The 19,157-nt window shown below is 41.4% G+C and overlaps 2 protein-coding genes across 9 annotated transcripts in view; both read right to left on the bottom strand.

Annotated features, from left to right (window-relative positions):
- Window positions 1-797: 797 nt before the first annotated feature.
- On the bottom strand, window positions 798-11,187 carry LOC109952123 (transcription factor 20). 5 transcript variants are annotated; one of them, XM_020587007.1, is made up of 7 exons: window positions 10,976-11,187; window positions 7,812-9,895; window positions 7,200-7,658; window positions 4,849-4,942; window positions 4,227-4,279; window positions 3,995-4,066; window positions 798-3,078 (listed from the first exon to the last, which is right to left on the bottom strand). In XM_020587007.1, the coding sequence occupies exons 2-6, from the start codon at window positions 9,891-9,893 to the stop codon at window positions 4,019-4,021; spliced, it is 2,736 nt and encodes a 911-aa protein (XP_020442663.1). In that variant the 5' UTR covers window positions 9,894-9,895; window positions 10,976-11,187; the 3' UTR covers window positions 798-3,078; window positions 3,995-4,018. The 5 variants fall into 5 exon arrangements, with proteins under 5 accessions (XP_020442663.1, XP_020442662.1, XP_020442660.1 ...); XM_020587006.1 differs by having other exon boundaries at window positions 4,227-4,276; window positions 7,200-9,895; XM_020587004.1 differs by having other exon boundaries at window positions 7,200-9,895.
- Window positions 11,188-16,345: 5,158 nt separating this feature from the next.
- LOC109952118 (myosin phosphatase Rho interacting protein) overlaps window positions 16,346-19,157 on the bottom strand; it is a 49,830-nt gene continuing 47,018 nt past the window's right edge. For 3 of the 4 annotated variants that reach the window (XM_020586995.1, XM_020586998.1, XM_020586997.1), the window contains 3 exons: window positions 18,635-18,797; window positions 17,880-17,965; window positions 16,346-16,776 (listed from right to left, as the gene is read on the bottom strand). In XM_020586995.1, coding sequence (XP_020442651.1) covers window positions 16,705-16,776; window positions 17,880-17,965; window positions 18,635-18,797 — 321 coding nt within the window. In that variant the 3' untranslated portion in view covers window positions 16,346-16,704. Of the gene's footprint in view, window positions 16,777-17,446; window positions 17,522-17,879; window positions 17,966-18,634; window positions 18,798-19,157 lie in introns of all 4 variants that reach the window. The other variant, XM_020586996.1, reaches the window with a different exon arrangement.

Genomic DNA, 19,157 nt, shown 5'->3' on the forward strand with positions numbered 1-19,157 from the left:
AACATTGAGCTGAAAGGTGCTAAACTGCTCTGCAGAACTGATGGGGGCTGCAGCAGTGGAAAAGAAGTCGATGCTCCAGATACAGGGTCCTGCCACAATATCGTGGTTTACTGGGCCAATTAATACAACAGAGTCAGTTCGGAAACAATGGACGGATTATGAAACACTGGGCTTTATGGGCACAGACATGTAAAAGGCCCCCACCAATCATACATAGGATTGTTTTTCATTTCTTTTTTTCCTACGCCAAGGAGGTTCTATTTTTGGTTCCGTATGGGTTGGTTAGCAGGATTATGGACTAATGCCTGGATGGATCATCAGCATACTTGGTACAGACACTGGTGGGGGTCTCCATCAAGCTCTCAAAATCATCTTTTGTTTGAAATTGGACACACATATGTAGGGTGACAATGTCACCAGACCAGATTTCATCCAGATCTGATGACCATTTAAAAGTTAACATTGAAAACCCCTTTTAATACATTTTTCTGCCATGAACCATGAAATGTTCAGGTAAGATGCAGAGCATAGGGTTTTTGTACTATGGCGAGTCAAAACATCTGCTGTGAAAAAGGCCTATTCTCATGGCAGTTGTAATTACAAGCACTCATTTCACATTGCACATGGTTATTTGATCTATTGTTGCTACAAATACATTGACTAGTGCAAATTACAACAGTAAGAATGTTTCCATATTTCATTAACATTTACCTGGTTCATATATCTTTTCATAATTTCCTCAAACAAAAACTTTTTCCACCTGTGACTGAAGAACACAAATCTCTTCCAGAAAACCAAACGTTGAACAAAATATTTATTTTTGACAATAACTTTACCTCTGATGTTACAAGAGGAGTGAGATGGTACAAAAAGTTGCTATTTAATGAAGACAATGAAATAGGGTGATGAGTTGGCAGTAAACCTAAAAACACCACAGCACTGACAGACCGGTGGAATTGGAATGTGACAGGTAGTGTGTACCTAAACAGAAAGGTTTGCATTTGAACACATCCTGCTACGTGTCATTGCTCCAGTCAGTGTGGGGTTAACACAGAAAACAGAAAGGAGAGAGAGAGAGAGAAACAAAATCATAAAATACAACTTGGATCATTAGAATTCTGAGTTCCAGCCCTGAGATCAACATGCAGACAAAATATGCTTAAAAATCCAAATATTTTGCAAGAATAAAACATACACCAAAAGCTGTATTTGTTAGAATGTAAACCAATGTTTTTAATTTTAACAAACAGCTGTGAAAATGTCAGGCATGCTGATATACCTGCTCTTTAAAAACTGTTCATTTCACTGCGTGAAATTATAAAATACAGAAAACAACAATGGCACAAATGAAAGCTTTCCAGGATAAGGAGATTTGGGTGTGTGTGGTGTGTCCTGCTGCTGCTGGTGAGAGAATAAGCAGATGAAGCCTTCCTCTGTGTGGATATCCATACACATCCAGCTGTGGCTCTCACACGCTCGTCTCAAGACAACCCAACGCTGCCCCTAATGCTGCTATGGCCACATTACAGTCCACCAAGACCAATCACACAGAACATAGTCAGGCTGACAGGCTGCAGACCAGGCCTACACACCTCATTCAACAGGTACTAATACACTGGGAACTAATCTCAAGTCCCAGGGGGTTGGTGTGTACCTGCGTGGTCAGGGGGGTTCACTGGAACTGGCTTGCCATGCTCCAGGTATCAACAACTACATCTGCAGCAGAAAAGTGCATGCAAGCTGCCTTCAGTCCTCAGGATGTTCAAAGGAACATGATGTACATTCACTGACTTGTCTTTGAAACTAGAGAGAACAGGAACACTACCTCTTGTGTTCCAGATAAGGCTTTTCAGAAAGGTTCTGTTGGAAATGCACTACTTAATAAATAAATAAAACTGCAGTAGATCAGATCAGAATGTTAATTCTAGCATGGCCCACTGAAATTAACACTGATGTAAACCAAAGATTCTCAGCATCAGTACAGAGACATGTCCTGCAAACATACAACCTTCTTAAAGCCAAGTGGTTCTGTAAGTGCAAAACAGGCAAGTTGAGATGATGAAACTCTAGCAGAGAAGAAATCTAAGTAAACAGATGATGAGTTACACTGAAATGAGACAACTAAACCTGCTTGAACTCATCATCCCTTAACAGGGCACACAGCTAACCATACTGAGATTCCATTAAGATGCAGAAGACTGTGCGGACGAACACAACATGGGCACATTTGAATTCTGGCAGTCCAAAGTGCATTAAGCCAAATAAAATCACATGGCCTCATCCTGATCGTCACATGTAGCTCTTAGCAAGTTCCCAGGGTGAACTGTGAAACTGAGGAGAGCAGACGACGAGACATGTTCAGTGCCACTCCAAAGTTCTTCCTGCAAAAACCCCTCACAGGGAGGGAAATACACTCAAACACACACTGTTCAGTTCTTCAGTAAAATCAATTGTTATACAATTGCCATGTGGTTGAATTAGAAACTTTTGCATGGGTGTGTGTGAAACAAAATGTAAAGCCATGTGTGATCCATGTTATGTTTACTATGCAGCGTCCACTCAGGTACCTTGTTCAGTAAGTTCATTTCCTAACCTTCCAGCCCTTTTTCTGTCCCATTATTAACACCAGCTCCTCCACTGGCTTGGTGTTTAGACATTAAACTGCTTTATCAATAACTTAAACACACAATCAAACCTCTCTGAAAACTATGTCAAAAGCCAAAAAGAAAACTCCAGGAATAAATAAACCAAATATAATCAATAATGACAAATTCTTTATAAAATTAAATATATTTGATTGTTATTCATATTTACTCCAGAAACAAAAATCCATATAAATAACTAGACAAATGGCAAATTCAGCATGTTACTTGACGTGAGAGCAGGGTCTGAGTACCATCACACTGGACTGACTGCACTCCTCCAGTCACAGTGCTTGGGGGAAGGGTCAACAGTGCAGAGAGTGAAAGTTAAGGTTTATGGGTGCTAGCTGTCAGTCAGAAAAACCTTGGTCCACTGTAGCCATGGTTACCAGCAAAAGGAGAAGGAGAGACCCTGCAGGATGTTGCGGGTGAAAGTCTAGAAGAGAAAAAACACAATTCAAACCGATAACTGAACTTTGAGCTTTTTGTTTTGGAGAACAGAAAAACTGATTGAAAGACCAAACAATGGACAATGCTACATACAATCTGTGTGTGTAATGACCAGCTATCAACTGTAGTCACGCCAGAATAAACCCTACTTCTATGACTAGTTTCTTCAATTTCATTTCCAGTATGTATTGCTGAAAACTACTAACTAGTATCCCCATTTTCTTACACTTGGTTTGCTCATGTTAACAAAAGTCACCGGCCACCTGCTGTAGCCGCTGAAACGCATGGGAGTAATGGCTCTATGTTAATAAAAGACCTGGAGCAGCTGGCAAAAGAAGAGAGTAGAGGAGTAAGAAACTCAGTGATGGTTACAGGAAGTGAATGATTTCAGTTAGTTTGTCCAAAGGGTGTGCTACCAAATATTAAGCTGAGGGTGCCTTTTTTGGAGTTCTGTGTAATGTATCAGATTTAGGTTTTTATACCAAAACAAATTGTGACTGTAAAAGTTTTCTGTGATATGTGGTGCGTTATCTAACAGAAATGCAGGGTGCCGAAAATTTTGGCCATGACTAAGTCCAATCAACGTGACACATCCTTGTCTCTCCACTAAGACCCTGTCCTCGTTGTTGCTCTCCCCTATGTTTACTTTTACCAGTCTGTGAGGTGCCAACGGTGAATGATGGCAGGCAATATGGGCATGTGCAGAGGGGTGAGACATCGGAAAATAACCCACATGAATTCTGAGAGCGGTCGCACAGATAAATATCAGAAATGAATCTGTTCTCATACAGAAGTGACTCAGATCTGATTTGAAAAAACCCAACTTGGGTTGTTCGCATATCTATGAAATGTGAACACAGCTTTGGAGACTGATGAGTCATGACATCAAAGTATTCACTAACCTCATGAGGTTTCTGCCAACTTTGTCACCTGTCATCCCATCTGTTACCAGGAGGGGCTTTGAATGTCTTGTTCTGACAAAGCATGAAGAATCCCAAGGTTAAAATGTACACACAGCTTCACAGGACATCTTTCAAAGATCTGGCATCTAGGTCTTCTATAATTGTCTATAGTATCAAAAGAACATGTACATTTTCACTGGAACATTTTAAAGTGCAGTTATTTTTTGCTCACCTTGTGCTTTTTACACTTCATGGAGAAGTTTTCTTCAATGAGGACACAGTCTGCTAGAACAAGAGCAGAACAGGAGTTGAAGAAGCCGCAGTGACTCATTCTAAAGGTTCGGCCACCCACACGTGCAAGTTCAGGCTTAGAGGAAATAATACCAACCAACGACACTTCACAAAAGAGCTATTTCCAGGCCAGTGTACGCGCACACACACATGAACTCAGACACATACACACAAAGCGCAAATCGTGGGTGCATTCATCTTCATATATCAACAGGGACAACATTAATTTGAGACATCAGTTCAAGGAAAAATTCCAAGCATACCAAAGAGAAGAACCCTTAAAAATACATGCAGATGTGTCAGGTTTAAAGTCAGTTCACCCAAACAGCAATGTTTGTTTAGTTTGTCCAGGTTTTGAGGTACTTGTCTCTGCAAATCTCAGGCACATCCATCTCTGAACATGAACATTTAAACTTGGGAGAACTGACCGCTTAAGATTCAAAGCTGTAAAAAAAGCCTTATACACACTGTATCTGCAAACATGCACAAAGGCTTGGACAGGACATGTGTGTACTTTGTTCTTGTGTGCGGGGTGGAGGTGAAGGGCGGACACCAGGACGTACCTGACTCCAAAGCACACCTGTAGTGGTACTTGTTGGGACAGCTTTTGAAGAAGCAGCCCAGTGTAGCGCCTGGATCATGGCATGCTGAACACATCTAAAACCACAGCAGACAGAAGACATCATGTAGCTCAACACCTATGACTTGCACTGTTACACTCTAAAAAAATATTAGAAAGAAGATGGCTATTTGGATGATTTCATTTAATATTTAAACTAAAATACTGGTTGCAGTGGTTTGAAAAGCAGTATACCAGGGAAGCTCATTCAAGAGCTTTCCTGAAATCAATTTTAAACCTATAGGTTGTATTTAACAGCAATTTGAGCCTTTCTAGTCTTAGGTTTGGTCATTAAATTTCTGATGGTTCAAGAACAGCTCATCAGTACCTCAAGGCTCTCATTTAACAATACGGCATAAAAAGACAGGAGAATGGAACACTGGTCACAAAGCTGACTGCAAACTGAGGGTATTTCTGACATGCCCAGCGGGGACCTAAGTAACAGAAAACATGAGTCTCCTGCAGCCCCTGTCATTATTACTCACACATCATCCCTTTGGGATCATGAATGTGGCAAATGTTCTGACATTTTAATATGCTAGACCAGCAGGGATTTGGTGTGGACATCTCAGACAGAAGGTGTGGCCTGCCTACTCACACTGTCCACTTGTTGGGTTAGTTTTGAAATAGCTGATAAAATGGTTAACTGATTGACAGAAAGTCAATATCCAACTATTCAAGCCATTTTTTGTCAACAACTGACAATTTTAGCTTCTCAAACATGAACATGTATTTATTTTATTTGGCTCGATGCAGCCAGGGGGATGCAAGGCAGAAGATGAGTTTACTTCCAGAGCTTTCAACCACATCTCAGTCTTCTCTCAGTTGACTGACTTTGCTCAGTTAGTATCAGTTGAGCTCAGAATAGAACATCCACCATGTGGCTCCAGAAGGTATTCAGTGTCTGTCATTTTGCACACTTTTTGCTGTAGACTTAAGTTTAAATGGATAAAATCAATCTACAATGAATAACCCATAATGATGAAGTGAAAGCATGAGCTTAGAAATTATCCTGGACTTTGGCTGGGCCTCTCAGGAACAGTCAGAGACTGGTCCTGAAGCCACCCCATTGTTGTTTTGGCTGTTTGCTTCAGGCCATTATCCTGCTGGAAGGTGAACTGCCGCCCCAGTATCAGGTCTCTGCACTCTGGAGCGGGTTTTCTTCAGGAACCTCTCTGTATGTGGTTGCATTCATCCTTCCCTCTGTTCTAACCAGTCTCCCTGTCCCTGCTGCTGAGAAGCCCCCATAGCATGATGCTGGCACCACCGTGCTTCACTGTAGGGATGGTACTAGCAAGTGATGAGCAGTGGGTGGTGCAGTGAGGCCACCATGCTCCTGGAACTCAGAGCTTTAGAAATGTTTTACATCTTTGTCCTGATCCGTGCCTCAGCACAGTTTTATCTCAGAGAGTTCCTTTGACTTAATGACTTGGGTTTTTGTCCTGGTATGCAGTGTGAATTGTGGAACCTTATATACACAAGTGTGTGCCTCTCTAACCTATGTCCAGACAATTCAAATTGCCACAAGTGGCCTCCAGTCCTGTTGTAGATGCATCTCAGAAAGAACTTAAGCAAACAGGTAGCACCTGATGCACAACAAAGGCTCTGAATACTTCTGTAAAAGAGATTTCAGGATTTTACTTTTAATAAATGTGTATTTAAATCAAATTTTCACTTCGTGATTGTGTTAGAGTGCCCATTGGTGGGCAAAAATCGAAATTTCATCCATTCAAAATTAAATCTACAGTACAACAGTGTGAGTGAAAAGGAAACCACTATACACACATTCACAACCCTAGGTTCCACATTTAGATCGTCAGCTGGCCTATCTTCATGACATCATAGCTGATGAAGGCTGAAATGTAGTTGAACGTAATGGGGTAAAAAGGGAATAAGGGCACATTCAGTTAATATTCTTATGTTACTGGTTTCCAAGGTGAAGAATGAAGATCACCCCCTAAAAAGAAAGAGACAGACCTGAAAGTGTTTACAATAATTAAACCAGCAGTATGGACGTGTCATTATAATTACCTCAATGTTAACTACCTTCACCAATAATTTCCAGTCTTTTTCCAAGTGACAATTGTCAATTATTGCCTTGGTCACCCTTGGATTTGGCAACACATCTGAAACCTATTAGTATCCTAGAGGCAAATGAAACAACTAAGTAAACAGGCTATTAAAGCCTTCTCATTCCTTAATGCTTTCTTCATTTGCTTTGTTAGAACTAACCACAGAGCCATGTGATATTATATAACGATTCATTCACATTACAGGCTTAAAGTGCATCGTTACCGTCTCCTGGGCCACCTTGACAGCCTCCTCCAGTCCGTAGACTTTGCCCTTCACCAGGAAAACTCCTGCAGACCAGATGCCGCAGTCTTCATGGAGCCAGTACTCACAGGGATCCAGAGGCAGCCTGGGGGGGCTGTACCAGTCCGCCACATCTGTAAAGCTGGTGTTTAACCGAGCCCGCTTAGCTGCAGGGCTGCCCATACTGTCACTGCTCCACAGGTGGCTCTTGATGAAGCCCTTCTGCTTGAGCTGAGCTCTTGGCCTGGGAGGCCACTGTGTGAGTGGAATGGCACACTTTCTCCCCCTGCCTCTAATACTGTAGGACGACGAGTCAGAGTCGCTGTAGTCCTCCTCATCCTCCTTGAGGCCGGATATGCTGGCTGGTGTTTTGGTGCTTGGCTGGTACCCCTCAGGGTAGTAGGGGCCATGGAGATCCCCCAAATCCATGGCATTGGCCCCCTGCCCACAGAGGCAGCAGACAAGAAAGAGTTGGTGCTGGCTGTGCATGGATGCTCGGCCCAGCTGGAGACAAGACGTGTTGGGTACAATTGCAGAAATAAAGCCACTGGGGTGAGCCTGCAGCTGCTGACCCTTCTTGTGTTGTGTCCTTACCTCTTCAGGGTAGTTGACTACAGTACACCGTGATGGAAATGACTTCTGATGCTCCACATGGATGAATGGAGAAAAACTGTCCAACCTCAAGTCCCTTTTCTCCTCCTTATAGTTGACGTATTTCAGTTTGATCTCTGGCTCTTTGGGGGAAAACATGGAGGACAACTGGCTGCATTTGCGTTTCTTTTGTCTCCTCTTGCGAGTGCAGGCTGCTGCCTTCTTGGCAGTGGGATGTGTTTTGATGCATTTTGCTTTTCCTGGACTTTTCTTTGGAGATTTTGATGGTGGTGACGAAATTTTTGCCACATGAATTTCCACAGAAAGATCGGGGTGAGACAAAAGCTCTGGCTCCTTCTTCAAGTTCTTGCGCACAGAAAGAGGACTCGATATTAATGAGGATATCCTCTTCGACTTTGTGGGGCTGGTGTGTGGTGAAAGATCTTGTGGCTTTTTCTTTGAACTCTTGGGCACAGCTAACTGAGGACTTTTTGGAAGTGTGCTGTTATGCGACTTTTCAGAATTACTAAGGATTTCAGAATCAGAGGTAGACTCTTTACAAATATCAATGTTAAGATTACTAGCTTTACCCTTTCTTATTTGAGTTAATGCTTTTTGTTTGGCTGTTTGCACTGAGGATGAAGCTTTCACTTTACCTTTGCTTTTCACAACTGACAAAGTGTCATTCCTCTTAGGACCTGCTAACTTAAAATCACTAGCTGTGGACTGGGAAGTACTGATTTTCTGATTAGCACGTATGCATCCTGACACTTTATACCTGCTTGAATTGATGTCCATGACTACAGTCTCTAACCGTGTCCCCATACCAGAAAGCATTGGCAGTTTTTTTTCTTTTAAAGTTCTCTGTAGTGCCTTTGTACTCCCGTTCATGTGGGGAGTGACAGTCTTAGGTTTGATTTCTGAAACATCTGAGACACAAACATCTGTCAAGTCAATCAAAGGCTCTATCACTGCCTTCCATCTGTGGACTGGCTGCTTATTTTCATTGCTTGAATCCAACCCTCTGGCACTATCACTGATGCCAAAGCCTGGCTGAATGTCCTCCTCTGTACTCAAGCCACCCCACACAACATCCTCAGTCGTCTCTAAGAAAGAGTTGTTGCCACTGGGTGAGCTGGAGGCCTGTGGCAAAATGAACACATCCTCTACATCGTTCAATGAGGCAGCGGATGGGGAGACAGGGTCCTCTAGAGGGCTTCTATACTCCCTGCTCACTGAATACAGATCTCTAGCTCCCACATTGTCCGGGATCACCACTGAGTCTTGTTTCTTAGATAGGACAAAGAGCACCTCACAGCCCCCCCTCTCCTCATCCTCCCCTGTGACATGGGTGAGAGTCTCTGGTGAGGATTCTGCACATACTCCTGAACTCGACAAGCTATCACCTTGACCGTTCTCCATACTGCTACTATTGACCCGAGAAAGACTGTATTCCTGCTCCTCTTTGCCTTGTACATGTGTATCCATGTCCCCATCACTGGAAATGACTTCTCCATTAACCTCGTGATGCTCTTGCATGAGACATACCGCCCCAGTGTGATCCGGTCGCACTGGAGTGTGAGACAATGACTGCAAAAGATCTGCCTGAGTGGCAAGGTTCACAGGGCCCTCAACCTGCTCCAAATAATGCTGGTTCAGTGTATAGCCAGTCTCCCCAAGCCCTTTATCTGAGTCACAAGGAGGGTGGAGGGCAAACTTGCCAATAGGAGGCATATTGTAGAGAGACGAAAGTCGAGACGCTGAGTCGTGAGTGGGGAATACGTGAGACCTGCTCACATAGGAAAGGGTGACTGTAGTGTGGGAGAAGGCATTATCTGGTTGAATTTGATCCCCTGATTGAAGTGTCATGTCAGAGGAGTTGGTCTCTGAGAAAGGTAAACCTGGATTGCTGGTCCCAGAGTTTGGATACCAGCTGGGACTCCTGACCATCCGCAGAGCATCTAAAGATGTGGGGTTGAGGATGCATTCCTCACCCGTCCTGGTTAGGTCAATCACAGTGGGGACGCTGGATGTGGAGAGGTCTTGAGGCTGTAGATCATCTCTGCTCCCAGGTGGCTGCTCCATAACTGGAGAGGAGAAATGAAACTAGTCTGAGTTACTGATGTAGGCTGTGTTATGGAAGGAAACTAGAGTAAATCAATTTCTGAAATAACTTTTGTTTTTCTCAGTCAACAACTAATAACCACAGCAGATTCACTCAGCACAAATGTGCTTTATGGGGCCTACAAGTCCAAAGACCAGTAAGCTGCATCACTTTGTTGGTGTCTCAATCAGCTTATGTTTTTAAAGGTGTCGAGCATAAAGTTAAACAAGCCATTTCAGCTAAATCATAACGTTGACATTAGCTAGGAAACTCGAATTTCATTAAGGCTGGAGAACACACCAGGGGTTAAATGCCTTTTGGTTCATCTCCAATTTACCATATTTTTTGAATGTTTACAGTTATAAGGTCAAATTTTCAGGTTCGGTGGATAATGTCTTTCCAAGCGACCAGCTGCCTTTATGTCACCAACGATGACAGCTCAAGGTTGCTAACGACAGTTAGCACAGCTAAGCTAAAGTAAGCTAGGTAGGCCCGGTGTTGTCCGGCTTAGCTCCGGTAGTTTTCCCATAGGACGAACTACAGCAAATATTAAACGGCTTTAATATTTTATCGGAATTGGTAAAAATGCCATACATCGATTAACATCAATTTACAAAATTCACGGTTCAGTACTGACCAGTCTTTAATTCGGCGAGGTGTACGCTCTCAAGGAGCTCCCCTTTTCGACACAATACCAACTTTTATAGCTTAGTGATCTTCACTGCTCGTTACTCCCCACTAAGGCTCCTGGTAACTTGATTGCAAAAACAGCAGGCGAAACCATTTTAAAATGTCACGTTTTGTTTCAAGGAAAGTTTGTTTCTAATTGTAATACATGAACTACGAATTCAAGGGTTGACCTTAATTCAAATACGAGCGTACTATTTTCTACTGGAGAAAAAAACCGTTAATATGTAAGGTATTAGTAAACTGCGGATTACTTTTCATCGGGTTTGGCTACATGTTCTCTGTTTAAGAAAATGTTAAGCATCAGGGCAAGGCCCGGCTGTGTGAAACAAAGGCAGAACGGAGGAAATGCGCTGTGCTGCTCATCAAAACTTACCCGGACGGTAGAGACTGTAGCGTTTTGAAGTCTCGTTAAGAATTTGTCCCACCCTGCATCTCTTTCAACAGCCCATCTACTCTTACGAATACCAGGTGCACTACAAAAAACAGAAAGCCCCAAATTAAAGATCCACACACTTTCCTGGAATACACTACTCTGACAGCAGCAATGTCAAGTGGTTTAGAGATTAGCATCAAACTTCCGGATAACCCCTTCACAATAAAACAACTGCTAATGCATTACAGTGATTTTTTAATGTGGAAAAATATAAATGGCAAAAACACATAAAAATGTAGACATTACTACACGCAGCCCATTGTTCGGTAAAGTCTTCAATCATTAGCCCATTATCCAGCTGCTGCATGTAGGCTGCAAAGCTTCACTAAATTCAAACGTTAATCTGGGACCTAGGACGATATGCTCGTCTATTCCTTTTTTATTGGAGTGACTTAATTATTGCTATTGCTTTCAGCGGTTTACTGTCTATCTCTGGTGACTTGACAATTAAACGAGACAGCCGTGAAACATGTCACTCAGTCGCGGAACAGAAAGGAACTAGACAAATGCATTTTCTGAAGAAAATGTGTGTGGATGCTGATTGCTGAAGAATTGCCCTGAAAATGCTGAAATGGCTAGAATCCATTTCTGAAACAGCTGGAGGCTGAATAATTATGAAAGATGAAATGAAAAACTGAAGCTGTGAATTTAACTTCATTATCTGAAGAAGGTGAGAGCTTGAGAACATTCCGAAAACAGTTGAAGGCTTAATCCCAAAGTGATTACGTGATTATAGACCTGGGGGTCGTTTGATTTACCAACCAGAAGGAGTTATAGCCCTGTGAGGTTTTAGTGACATTTATGGTGGTGTTACAGGAAGTTAGAATTCCTATATTTCATCCCTTTCCTGATATGTGCAATTTGCCGAATAGTATTCTGCTCCGGGGGAACAGGTGGCTTTGCAACCGGGAACAAATCATGTACAGTCTTACATGTTTCATTGGTGGGTAGCTTCGGTGATTTTAAAGAGAGAGAGAACACATTTCAGGCCTCAAGGGGTGACGCCTTACTTGGCGTCAATCTAAATGGAGAGGCAGCTAAGAATGGTTTAGATGCAATACACATGCAATACAGTGGAAGACATTTGCCATCTTCCTCGGTGGGCATGAGGGTAGATGGGTTGGGAACAGTGCAATGCTCTATGGTCAACTGTGGCTGTGATAGGAGCACAGCCAAACATGAGAGGTGCATGGGTCCTAATGATCGACCATTCTGTGATAAACTCCTCACCCAAATATCTTACTTTAGGTTTTCAAAATCATATTTTATTTATATGTATGTATGTCCAGATACAAACTGACAAACTGATAATGGCCAACCAACCAGACATAGTACCAGTGGACAAACAGATGAAGAAGGCTGTAGTGATAGATGTAGCAATCCCAAGCGATAGCAACATCAGGAAGAAGGAACACGAGAAGCTTGAGAAATACCAAGGGCTGAAAGAAGAGCTAGAAAAGATGTGGAAGGGGAAGGCACAAGTGGTCCCCATAGTAACAGGAACATTGGGGGCTGTGACCCCCAAACTGGGAGAGTGGCTCCAACAGATCCCAGGAACAACATCTGAGATCTCTGTCCAGAAGAGTGCAGTGCTAGGAACAGCTAAGATACTGCGCAGGACCCTCAAGCTCCCAGGCCTCTGGTAGAGGACCTGAGCTTGAAGGAAGGAATACAAGACCACCCCAAAGTGGGGGGCGAGTGGGGAATTATTATATATACATGTATGTGTGTGTGTGTCTCCCGCTTGCTGGTTTCAGGGTTCACACGAGTAAAAAAGCCAGTCAGAGTAATTAACTTCACTGGGCTGCGTGCCTCCGAGTTCTGGAGTTGACGTACTCAGCGGGTCTTCAGGTGCACTGTATTCAAATACATTGTGAAGTGTATAATATATGAAAAGTGTTAAATACATAGTTTCAGTTTTACAGTTACTTGCCTTTCATGAAACAATAGTGGTGGCCACAAGACAGCTGGGGGAAATGAACTACATAAATATTGTGTGTGCATATACACAAACACACCTATGCAATGTAGAGCAGGTATTACAGGAGTAGAATAAGACAAGTGTGTCACAAATATGTGATAATTTTTTTTACAATGAAAATGAAATGTCTTCATTTGAAGAGCACACCTGTTTGTGTTTAGTATTTTCTACACAACATCTAACTGGTCTAGGCACTGGGCAGTGAACTATCTTCACATGTATGGCCTCCCTTGGTTGTTAACCTAAAAAAAAAAAATGAAAGGCTCCATCTCACATAGACATAGCAGAAAAACTCAATACTCATGTACTTAACTAAAAAGGTTTCTCCACTACAACAAAGGAATCTGTGTCAAAGACCAGTGTCCTCTAAACTTGTTGGGTGTTTAAAACAAGATGGTGCACAATTAACAATCATTGTTAAAATGAACATACTAAAGTAAATAATTAATAATTAATGTTTGTATACTACAACTATAAAAGGCTAACTGTATTCAAACTGTAGTTATTTACAAGATATCATGTAAAGTTTGACTGAGGTGAAATACTGTGCGACCGTTTCTCCACATCTGGCCTAGATTCAAACACACTGCTCTGTATTTTCTGTATTAATTTCCATGATTATGAGAAAAAATAGCGCTGTTACTCAGTGGACTTCCATCTTCGAATAAATACAACACTGAAATACACAGAAGAAGTACTGGTTTAAACAGTTGATTTTCATACCTGTCCATGATGCTCAGCATCTGTAAAAGTCATCCTGAGTACATGACATGGATGGCGAGCATCTCTTCATTGCAACCCAGATAGACGCTCCAGGGGGAACTAAACCACAAACAGGCATCAACATGCAAATGTAAATCACATATGTACAGAATTACTACAATGAGCTGACTTCATTAACAGGGATCAAAGGACAAAATGGACCCAAAGAATTATTCACTGGATCATTCAAACTCTAGTGTACAACTGCCCACTGACTTCGGTAGAAAATACAGCTGTGCCACTAATATAATAATCTAGATATACAATTATTTACATGGGATTTGAGCGTTACATATTTGCTCTGTTCTGGACATAAACATCTATTTTAACTATATTCCATATAAATAAACTGGTTCCAGAGCACAGTCAGAATTTTATCCATCACAGTACATTTCTGCTGCCTGAAGGGCCAGAGGTTGTGGTCTGTGTCTCACTGGACAGGGCAGAGTTATCAGTTCAGGAACACCTGTTTAATCCCATAATAGGAAAACATTAAAAATAATGTTTTATTGTTTGTGTATTAGTGACAAAAATCTGATTTTTAAATATATTAGTAAAAGCTGTACATAGCGCAGTTGTGTACATTTTTCTTTGCTTTTATCTACTGCACTCTATTTACATTGCACTTTTTTGTATGCAGACTCAGAGATATGGACAGCAAATTCCACAACAGATTTGTGTTATTGCTCATCTGCCTTATGTTTCACTTGTATTGTGTGGCATTCATGTGGACAGCAAAGTTAGAATTTCATTGTACAGGGAAACACTTTGACCTCCTATGTACCTGTACTGTCTGTTTGTGTAAATGGTAAATAAATCTCTTGAACTTCATCAAAAATATGAAGTAAACCTATGTAGCAATATTTCTTTCTTGCTACACATAACAAAGTGAAAATTTGTGAGATGGCTGCATTTTTTTTTACTTGTTTTCACTGAATTATCTATTAGTCTAGCTATAAGCTATTTCCAGTACTCAGGTTGTTCCTAGTTGTTACATTTTTTAAATAACTTTTTGTGACTTGTGAAGCTAACTGGGCCAACACATCACAATGAAAACAAAGTATTACTGTAACTAATGTACCTCTCCATTCACTTTAAGGTCACAACAAAACCCAACAAACTTAAGAACATGTAGCATTTAATGAGGACACTGTCACAGTTCCACTGACGAGTTAGAGCAAAGAAACACTCTGGCAATAAATGGTTTACGAGTGAAATCTGTCCCAGGCAATCTATCAAACATGTATATTGCTCCATCCTTGTGCTATGACACCGATGTGCTGACTAAAGTCCCTTCTAAGATTCATTCAGGTCCTCCTTATATAAGCATAATATTATGCTATGAAAATTTACAGTCAACATAAATGGTGCACCATTTTGCGGTATCTCCTCACAGAAGATGAGCTGCTGTGCCAAAGGATGTGGATGTTCTCCTTTAGTTCCTGGTTTAGTGCTATAAAAAGTAGATAGCTTGGACTTTCCTAAACAAACAAATTTTAAATTTGCACCCAAAAGCAGACGGGGTGATTTATGAGCTGTGGGTAAATGTACAATGTGTACAATTTTAAAAGAAGGAAGTGTAGTGATGATAGGGTCTGACCACAAAAAGGGACTGCTCGGTTTGATGCAAGGCATCTCCCTGCTAGCCCACACTGGATATTAACTACGCCTTAACAGGGAATCAAACCCCGACCTAGCGTACCAAATACAGTGGTGTTAACCACGAGCTATCCAGCTGCTGGATAAGCAAACATTTAGAATATTTTCTGGTTTCAGTTTCTCACATCGTCACATGAGGCTGAGATCGCACAGGGATCTAAATCACACTCATAAAACAACTTATCGTGCAGCCCTAATATTTCAGCAGACTTCTTACAGTGGTGGGTCTGTACAGTTTCTGTATTAATCTGTATTCCACTGACGAGTTAGAGCAAAGAAACACTCTGGCAATAAATGGTTTACGAGTGAAATCTGTCCCAGGCAATCTATCAAACATGTATATTGCTCCATCCTTAATGTGAATGAGCAGCACACAAAATGAACACTTCAAAACAGTCACCCACTGCAAAGGGTGCAAAAATATTTATTGCTAATAAACCTGTAGTCAGTTGATGTATATTTGCTTTATATTTACAATAATAGAGTACAGAGGAATGGGAATGTGAAAGAAAAATCCCAGTCATTTAAATAAATACAAGGGGACTTCCACTGAACAAGACTACAAACATAAACCCACTTCATTAACTCCTATACAACTGGACCAATGATTGCAGTGAGAAGAACAAACTATATAAATGTTCATATATATATATAATAGTCAGTGAATCCCATCCATATGCATTCAGCTGTCACTTTTCCACAGGTATCTCAGATTAATCCAAGGATTACGGAGAACATCTATGATGTTTAGGGTAAGGCAATGAAGCAACACCGTGGGTACTTGATTTCTAATGCAGACGAGCATTTCAGTTCAATAGCTTGTTTATTGAGCAACACTTCCATCTGTGCTGGAACGGTAACAGAGTGACTGAGTGTTAACGTGCAGATCTGAACATCAGACTCATTCCTATGGTTTTGTTATGCAAGTATTAATCACTCATCAATGTTTAGCTGTAACATCTGATTTATGCCTTTGGCTAGCAACAGTTTAGGAAGTTAAAACAGTAGCTTACACAGTCATAGTTTTAGTGTATGTATGACAGATACTCAATTAAAACTATTTACAGTAAAACACGGCAGCAAAAAAAGAATACAAAAATGTCACAGTTAACTGAAGTGCAGGGAATGCAAACTCTAGACATGAAATTCAAACTTCATACCATGTGTTTGTGACCAGTGTGTAGTGTTCCTAAATAAGTAATTACAGAGCTAAAATATAGTGGACTTCTAAACATGCAGCAAGTTAGGTCGACACGATGTGTCGCTGTCAGAACTCCTTAGTGTCTTTGTTGTCAAACAGGTGGAGTCTCTGCTCAGCTGTCAGCCCTTCCTTTAGGCTCTGCAGGGGCGAAGAGAGAAAAAGGCAGATGTTAATAATGACCACGGGATTCTGGACAGATGTACTGTACTGAGCAGGCAGTGTTTCTCTTGTCAGTGTTAATCTGTTTTCACCCAGAAATTAAATCTCTACAATAGAATCATGAGAGCCCACAAAGCAAATTATATTTAACTGCACAAACTATCACCCTGTGTAGTATTGAGCCCCAGAGCCAACAACAGGTAGTCAAAGGTTTACCAGATGAGTCAAAAATATACTGTAACTATCAGATGATACTGTTTAATAACTATGGATTGTATAAGATGTAGAAATGGAAAATCAGTATTTTGTGTTTGTCGTCTTGTTTTTTAGTTACATATTTGACTGATTTGATAATCTTGCTCTACCTTTTAATGGTTTGGGGGCTCTGTAGTGTTGCACCGAGTCTGTGAGTAGCTAATTCACAAAACATTCAACACAGATTAGTAAGTATTTAAAGCCCAGTGATATGTCAGCCACACTGTCACTCAGCCCGGGCTGCTGTCATTCGTTCTTCAGCGACATGCATCTGTACAGTGGGATAACTGTGTATAGTATTGTGAAGTTGTGACTCAGACCTATTGAGTGCTTTAGAGATAGAGGACAAGAGGATATGCTGAAACCACCCATGGGTGCATCCAGTTTAGTTTACCTAAAGGAGAAGGGGGAGGAGGCCTACACGTCCTCAGCAGCCCTAACTGTCCCAGGATGTGTCACGACTCACAGACTGAGGACAGAAGGGGGAAAGCACACCGGTGTGTGCGTGTTAGACTACTACAGCGTTTCATTTTGCGACACAATCCCAAGACTGCAGTTTTATTGGAGTCACAAACTTGATAAATAAAATGCAGCCCAGCAGGAACACTGCCAATAATGATGCAACAGTAGGCATGCAATACTGCATGCAAGCTGTAGATGGCAGCAAGTCACTTGAAACAGCCTCCAAGCCTTTGTCTAGGGGGAAACCTCTAAATTCAAAATAGGACTGCTCTGTCACACAATGGTGGGTGATACAGTTCCATAGGAAATCCTGAATAAACACCACAAAGGGATGAATTGATTTTTACACTTAACAGGAAACCCACCTTTGACCTCATGGTGCGCTCAGAGCGTTTAGCAGCAGCAGCTGCCATCTTCAGGATGTCAGGGTTGCTTTTGGACTTCATGATATCTAGGAGGGAACATATATCAGAGTCAAAATAAACGTGGAAAACAGAGGGACGGTCGAGTCCCCAGGTGTAGTGAATACTAATTCAGTTGACCTACAATGGGCCTCATGTAAGAACCACTTGTATGAACAGATCCGTTCTTAAATGTCGTGAGTGATTTTTAAGAGATTGTCATATTCAGCAATATTCTCAAGTGGTCCACACCTGTCAGAGCATGTAGAGAAAGTCTACCTTTCACCACAGAGGGAAAAAGCAGCTTTAACATCACTTGCTGACTTACATTTTCAAATCAATCTAGTTACCCATTTTCTTCCCCCAGTATCCTCCCAATTAAATCATGAACCATTTTTCTTTAGAAAGACATTTCTGAGCTAACTTCATGACAAACCATTTCTTTTTTATTTCTGACATGAAGCTGCATGGTATAAAATGTCTTCTTTTATCTCTGATACTTCTGTGAATGAAATCTGCCCTGACATGGAGTGGAACACATATCCTCTGACTGATGCCAACAATCAGACCTAATGAACCTCCTCACAAGCATAAGTCCAAACAAGCCATTTAGAGCGTTGGAACATGAACATGCCTCGCAGAAAAAAATGTCAAGTTTATAATAAAAATCCGGAAATGTTCTTGCATGAAGCCCAGTGTTTTGTTTTGTTTTTTTGTACCGTATCCCCCTCGTTCCACCCCCTCCAGTGACGGCTCCCCGAGTGCCTCGTGAGCCAGTTGCAGCTGGTCTCTGAGGAGGCCCAAGTCCCGCTCTGCTTTGGCCTTGACGATGCTCAGCTCTGTATAAATGTCCTTGTACTTATCTGTTGCATATTTCTTGTCCTAAAAACACATTGTTAGGCAGCTCATATAAAAAGGTATTCATGTTCTCATTCAGCTAGGAATTCAAAGATGTCCCCATGTATAAAGAGGCTTCAAGGTGAAGGGGGAGCGCAATATACATATATATATATATATACAAACCCGATTCCAAAAAAGTTGGGACACTGTACAAAATGTGAATAAAAACAGAATGCAATGATGTGGAAGTTTCAAATTTTAATATTTTATTCAGAATAGAATATAGATAACATATCAAATGTTGAAAGTGAGACATTTTGAAATGTCATGCCAAATATTGGCTCATCTTGGATTTCATGGGAGCTACACATTCCAAAAACGTTGGGACAGGTAGCAATAAGA

Source organism: Monopterus albus, unplaced genomic scaffold (assembly GCF_001952655.1).
Source record: "Monopterus albus unplaced genomic scaffold, M_albus_1.0 scaffold434.1, whole genome shotgun sequence".
Lineage (NCBI taxonomy): Eukaryota > Metazoa > Chordata > Actinopteri > Synbranchiformes > Synbranchidae > Monopterus > Monopterus albus.

Excerpts from the sequence above, each read along its gene's own strand:
- LOC109952123 (XM_020587004.1), bottom strand. The coding sequence starts at position 9,893 with ATGGAGCAGCCACCTGGGAGCAGAGATGATCTACAGCCTCAAGACCTC. Across the intron at positions 4,943-7,199 it reads TCAAGGTGGCCCAGGAGACG|ATGTGTTCAGCATGCCATGA; the intron begins GTAACGATGCAC and ends CTGTGGTTTTAG. Across the intron at positions 4,280-4,848 it reads CAGGTGTGCTTTGGAGTCAG|CAGACTGTGTCCTCATTGAA; the intron begins GTACGTCCTGGT and ends CTCTTGTTCTAG.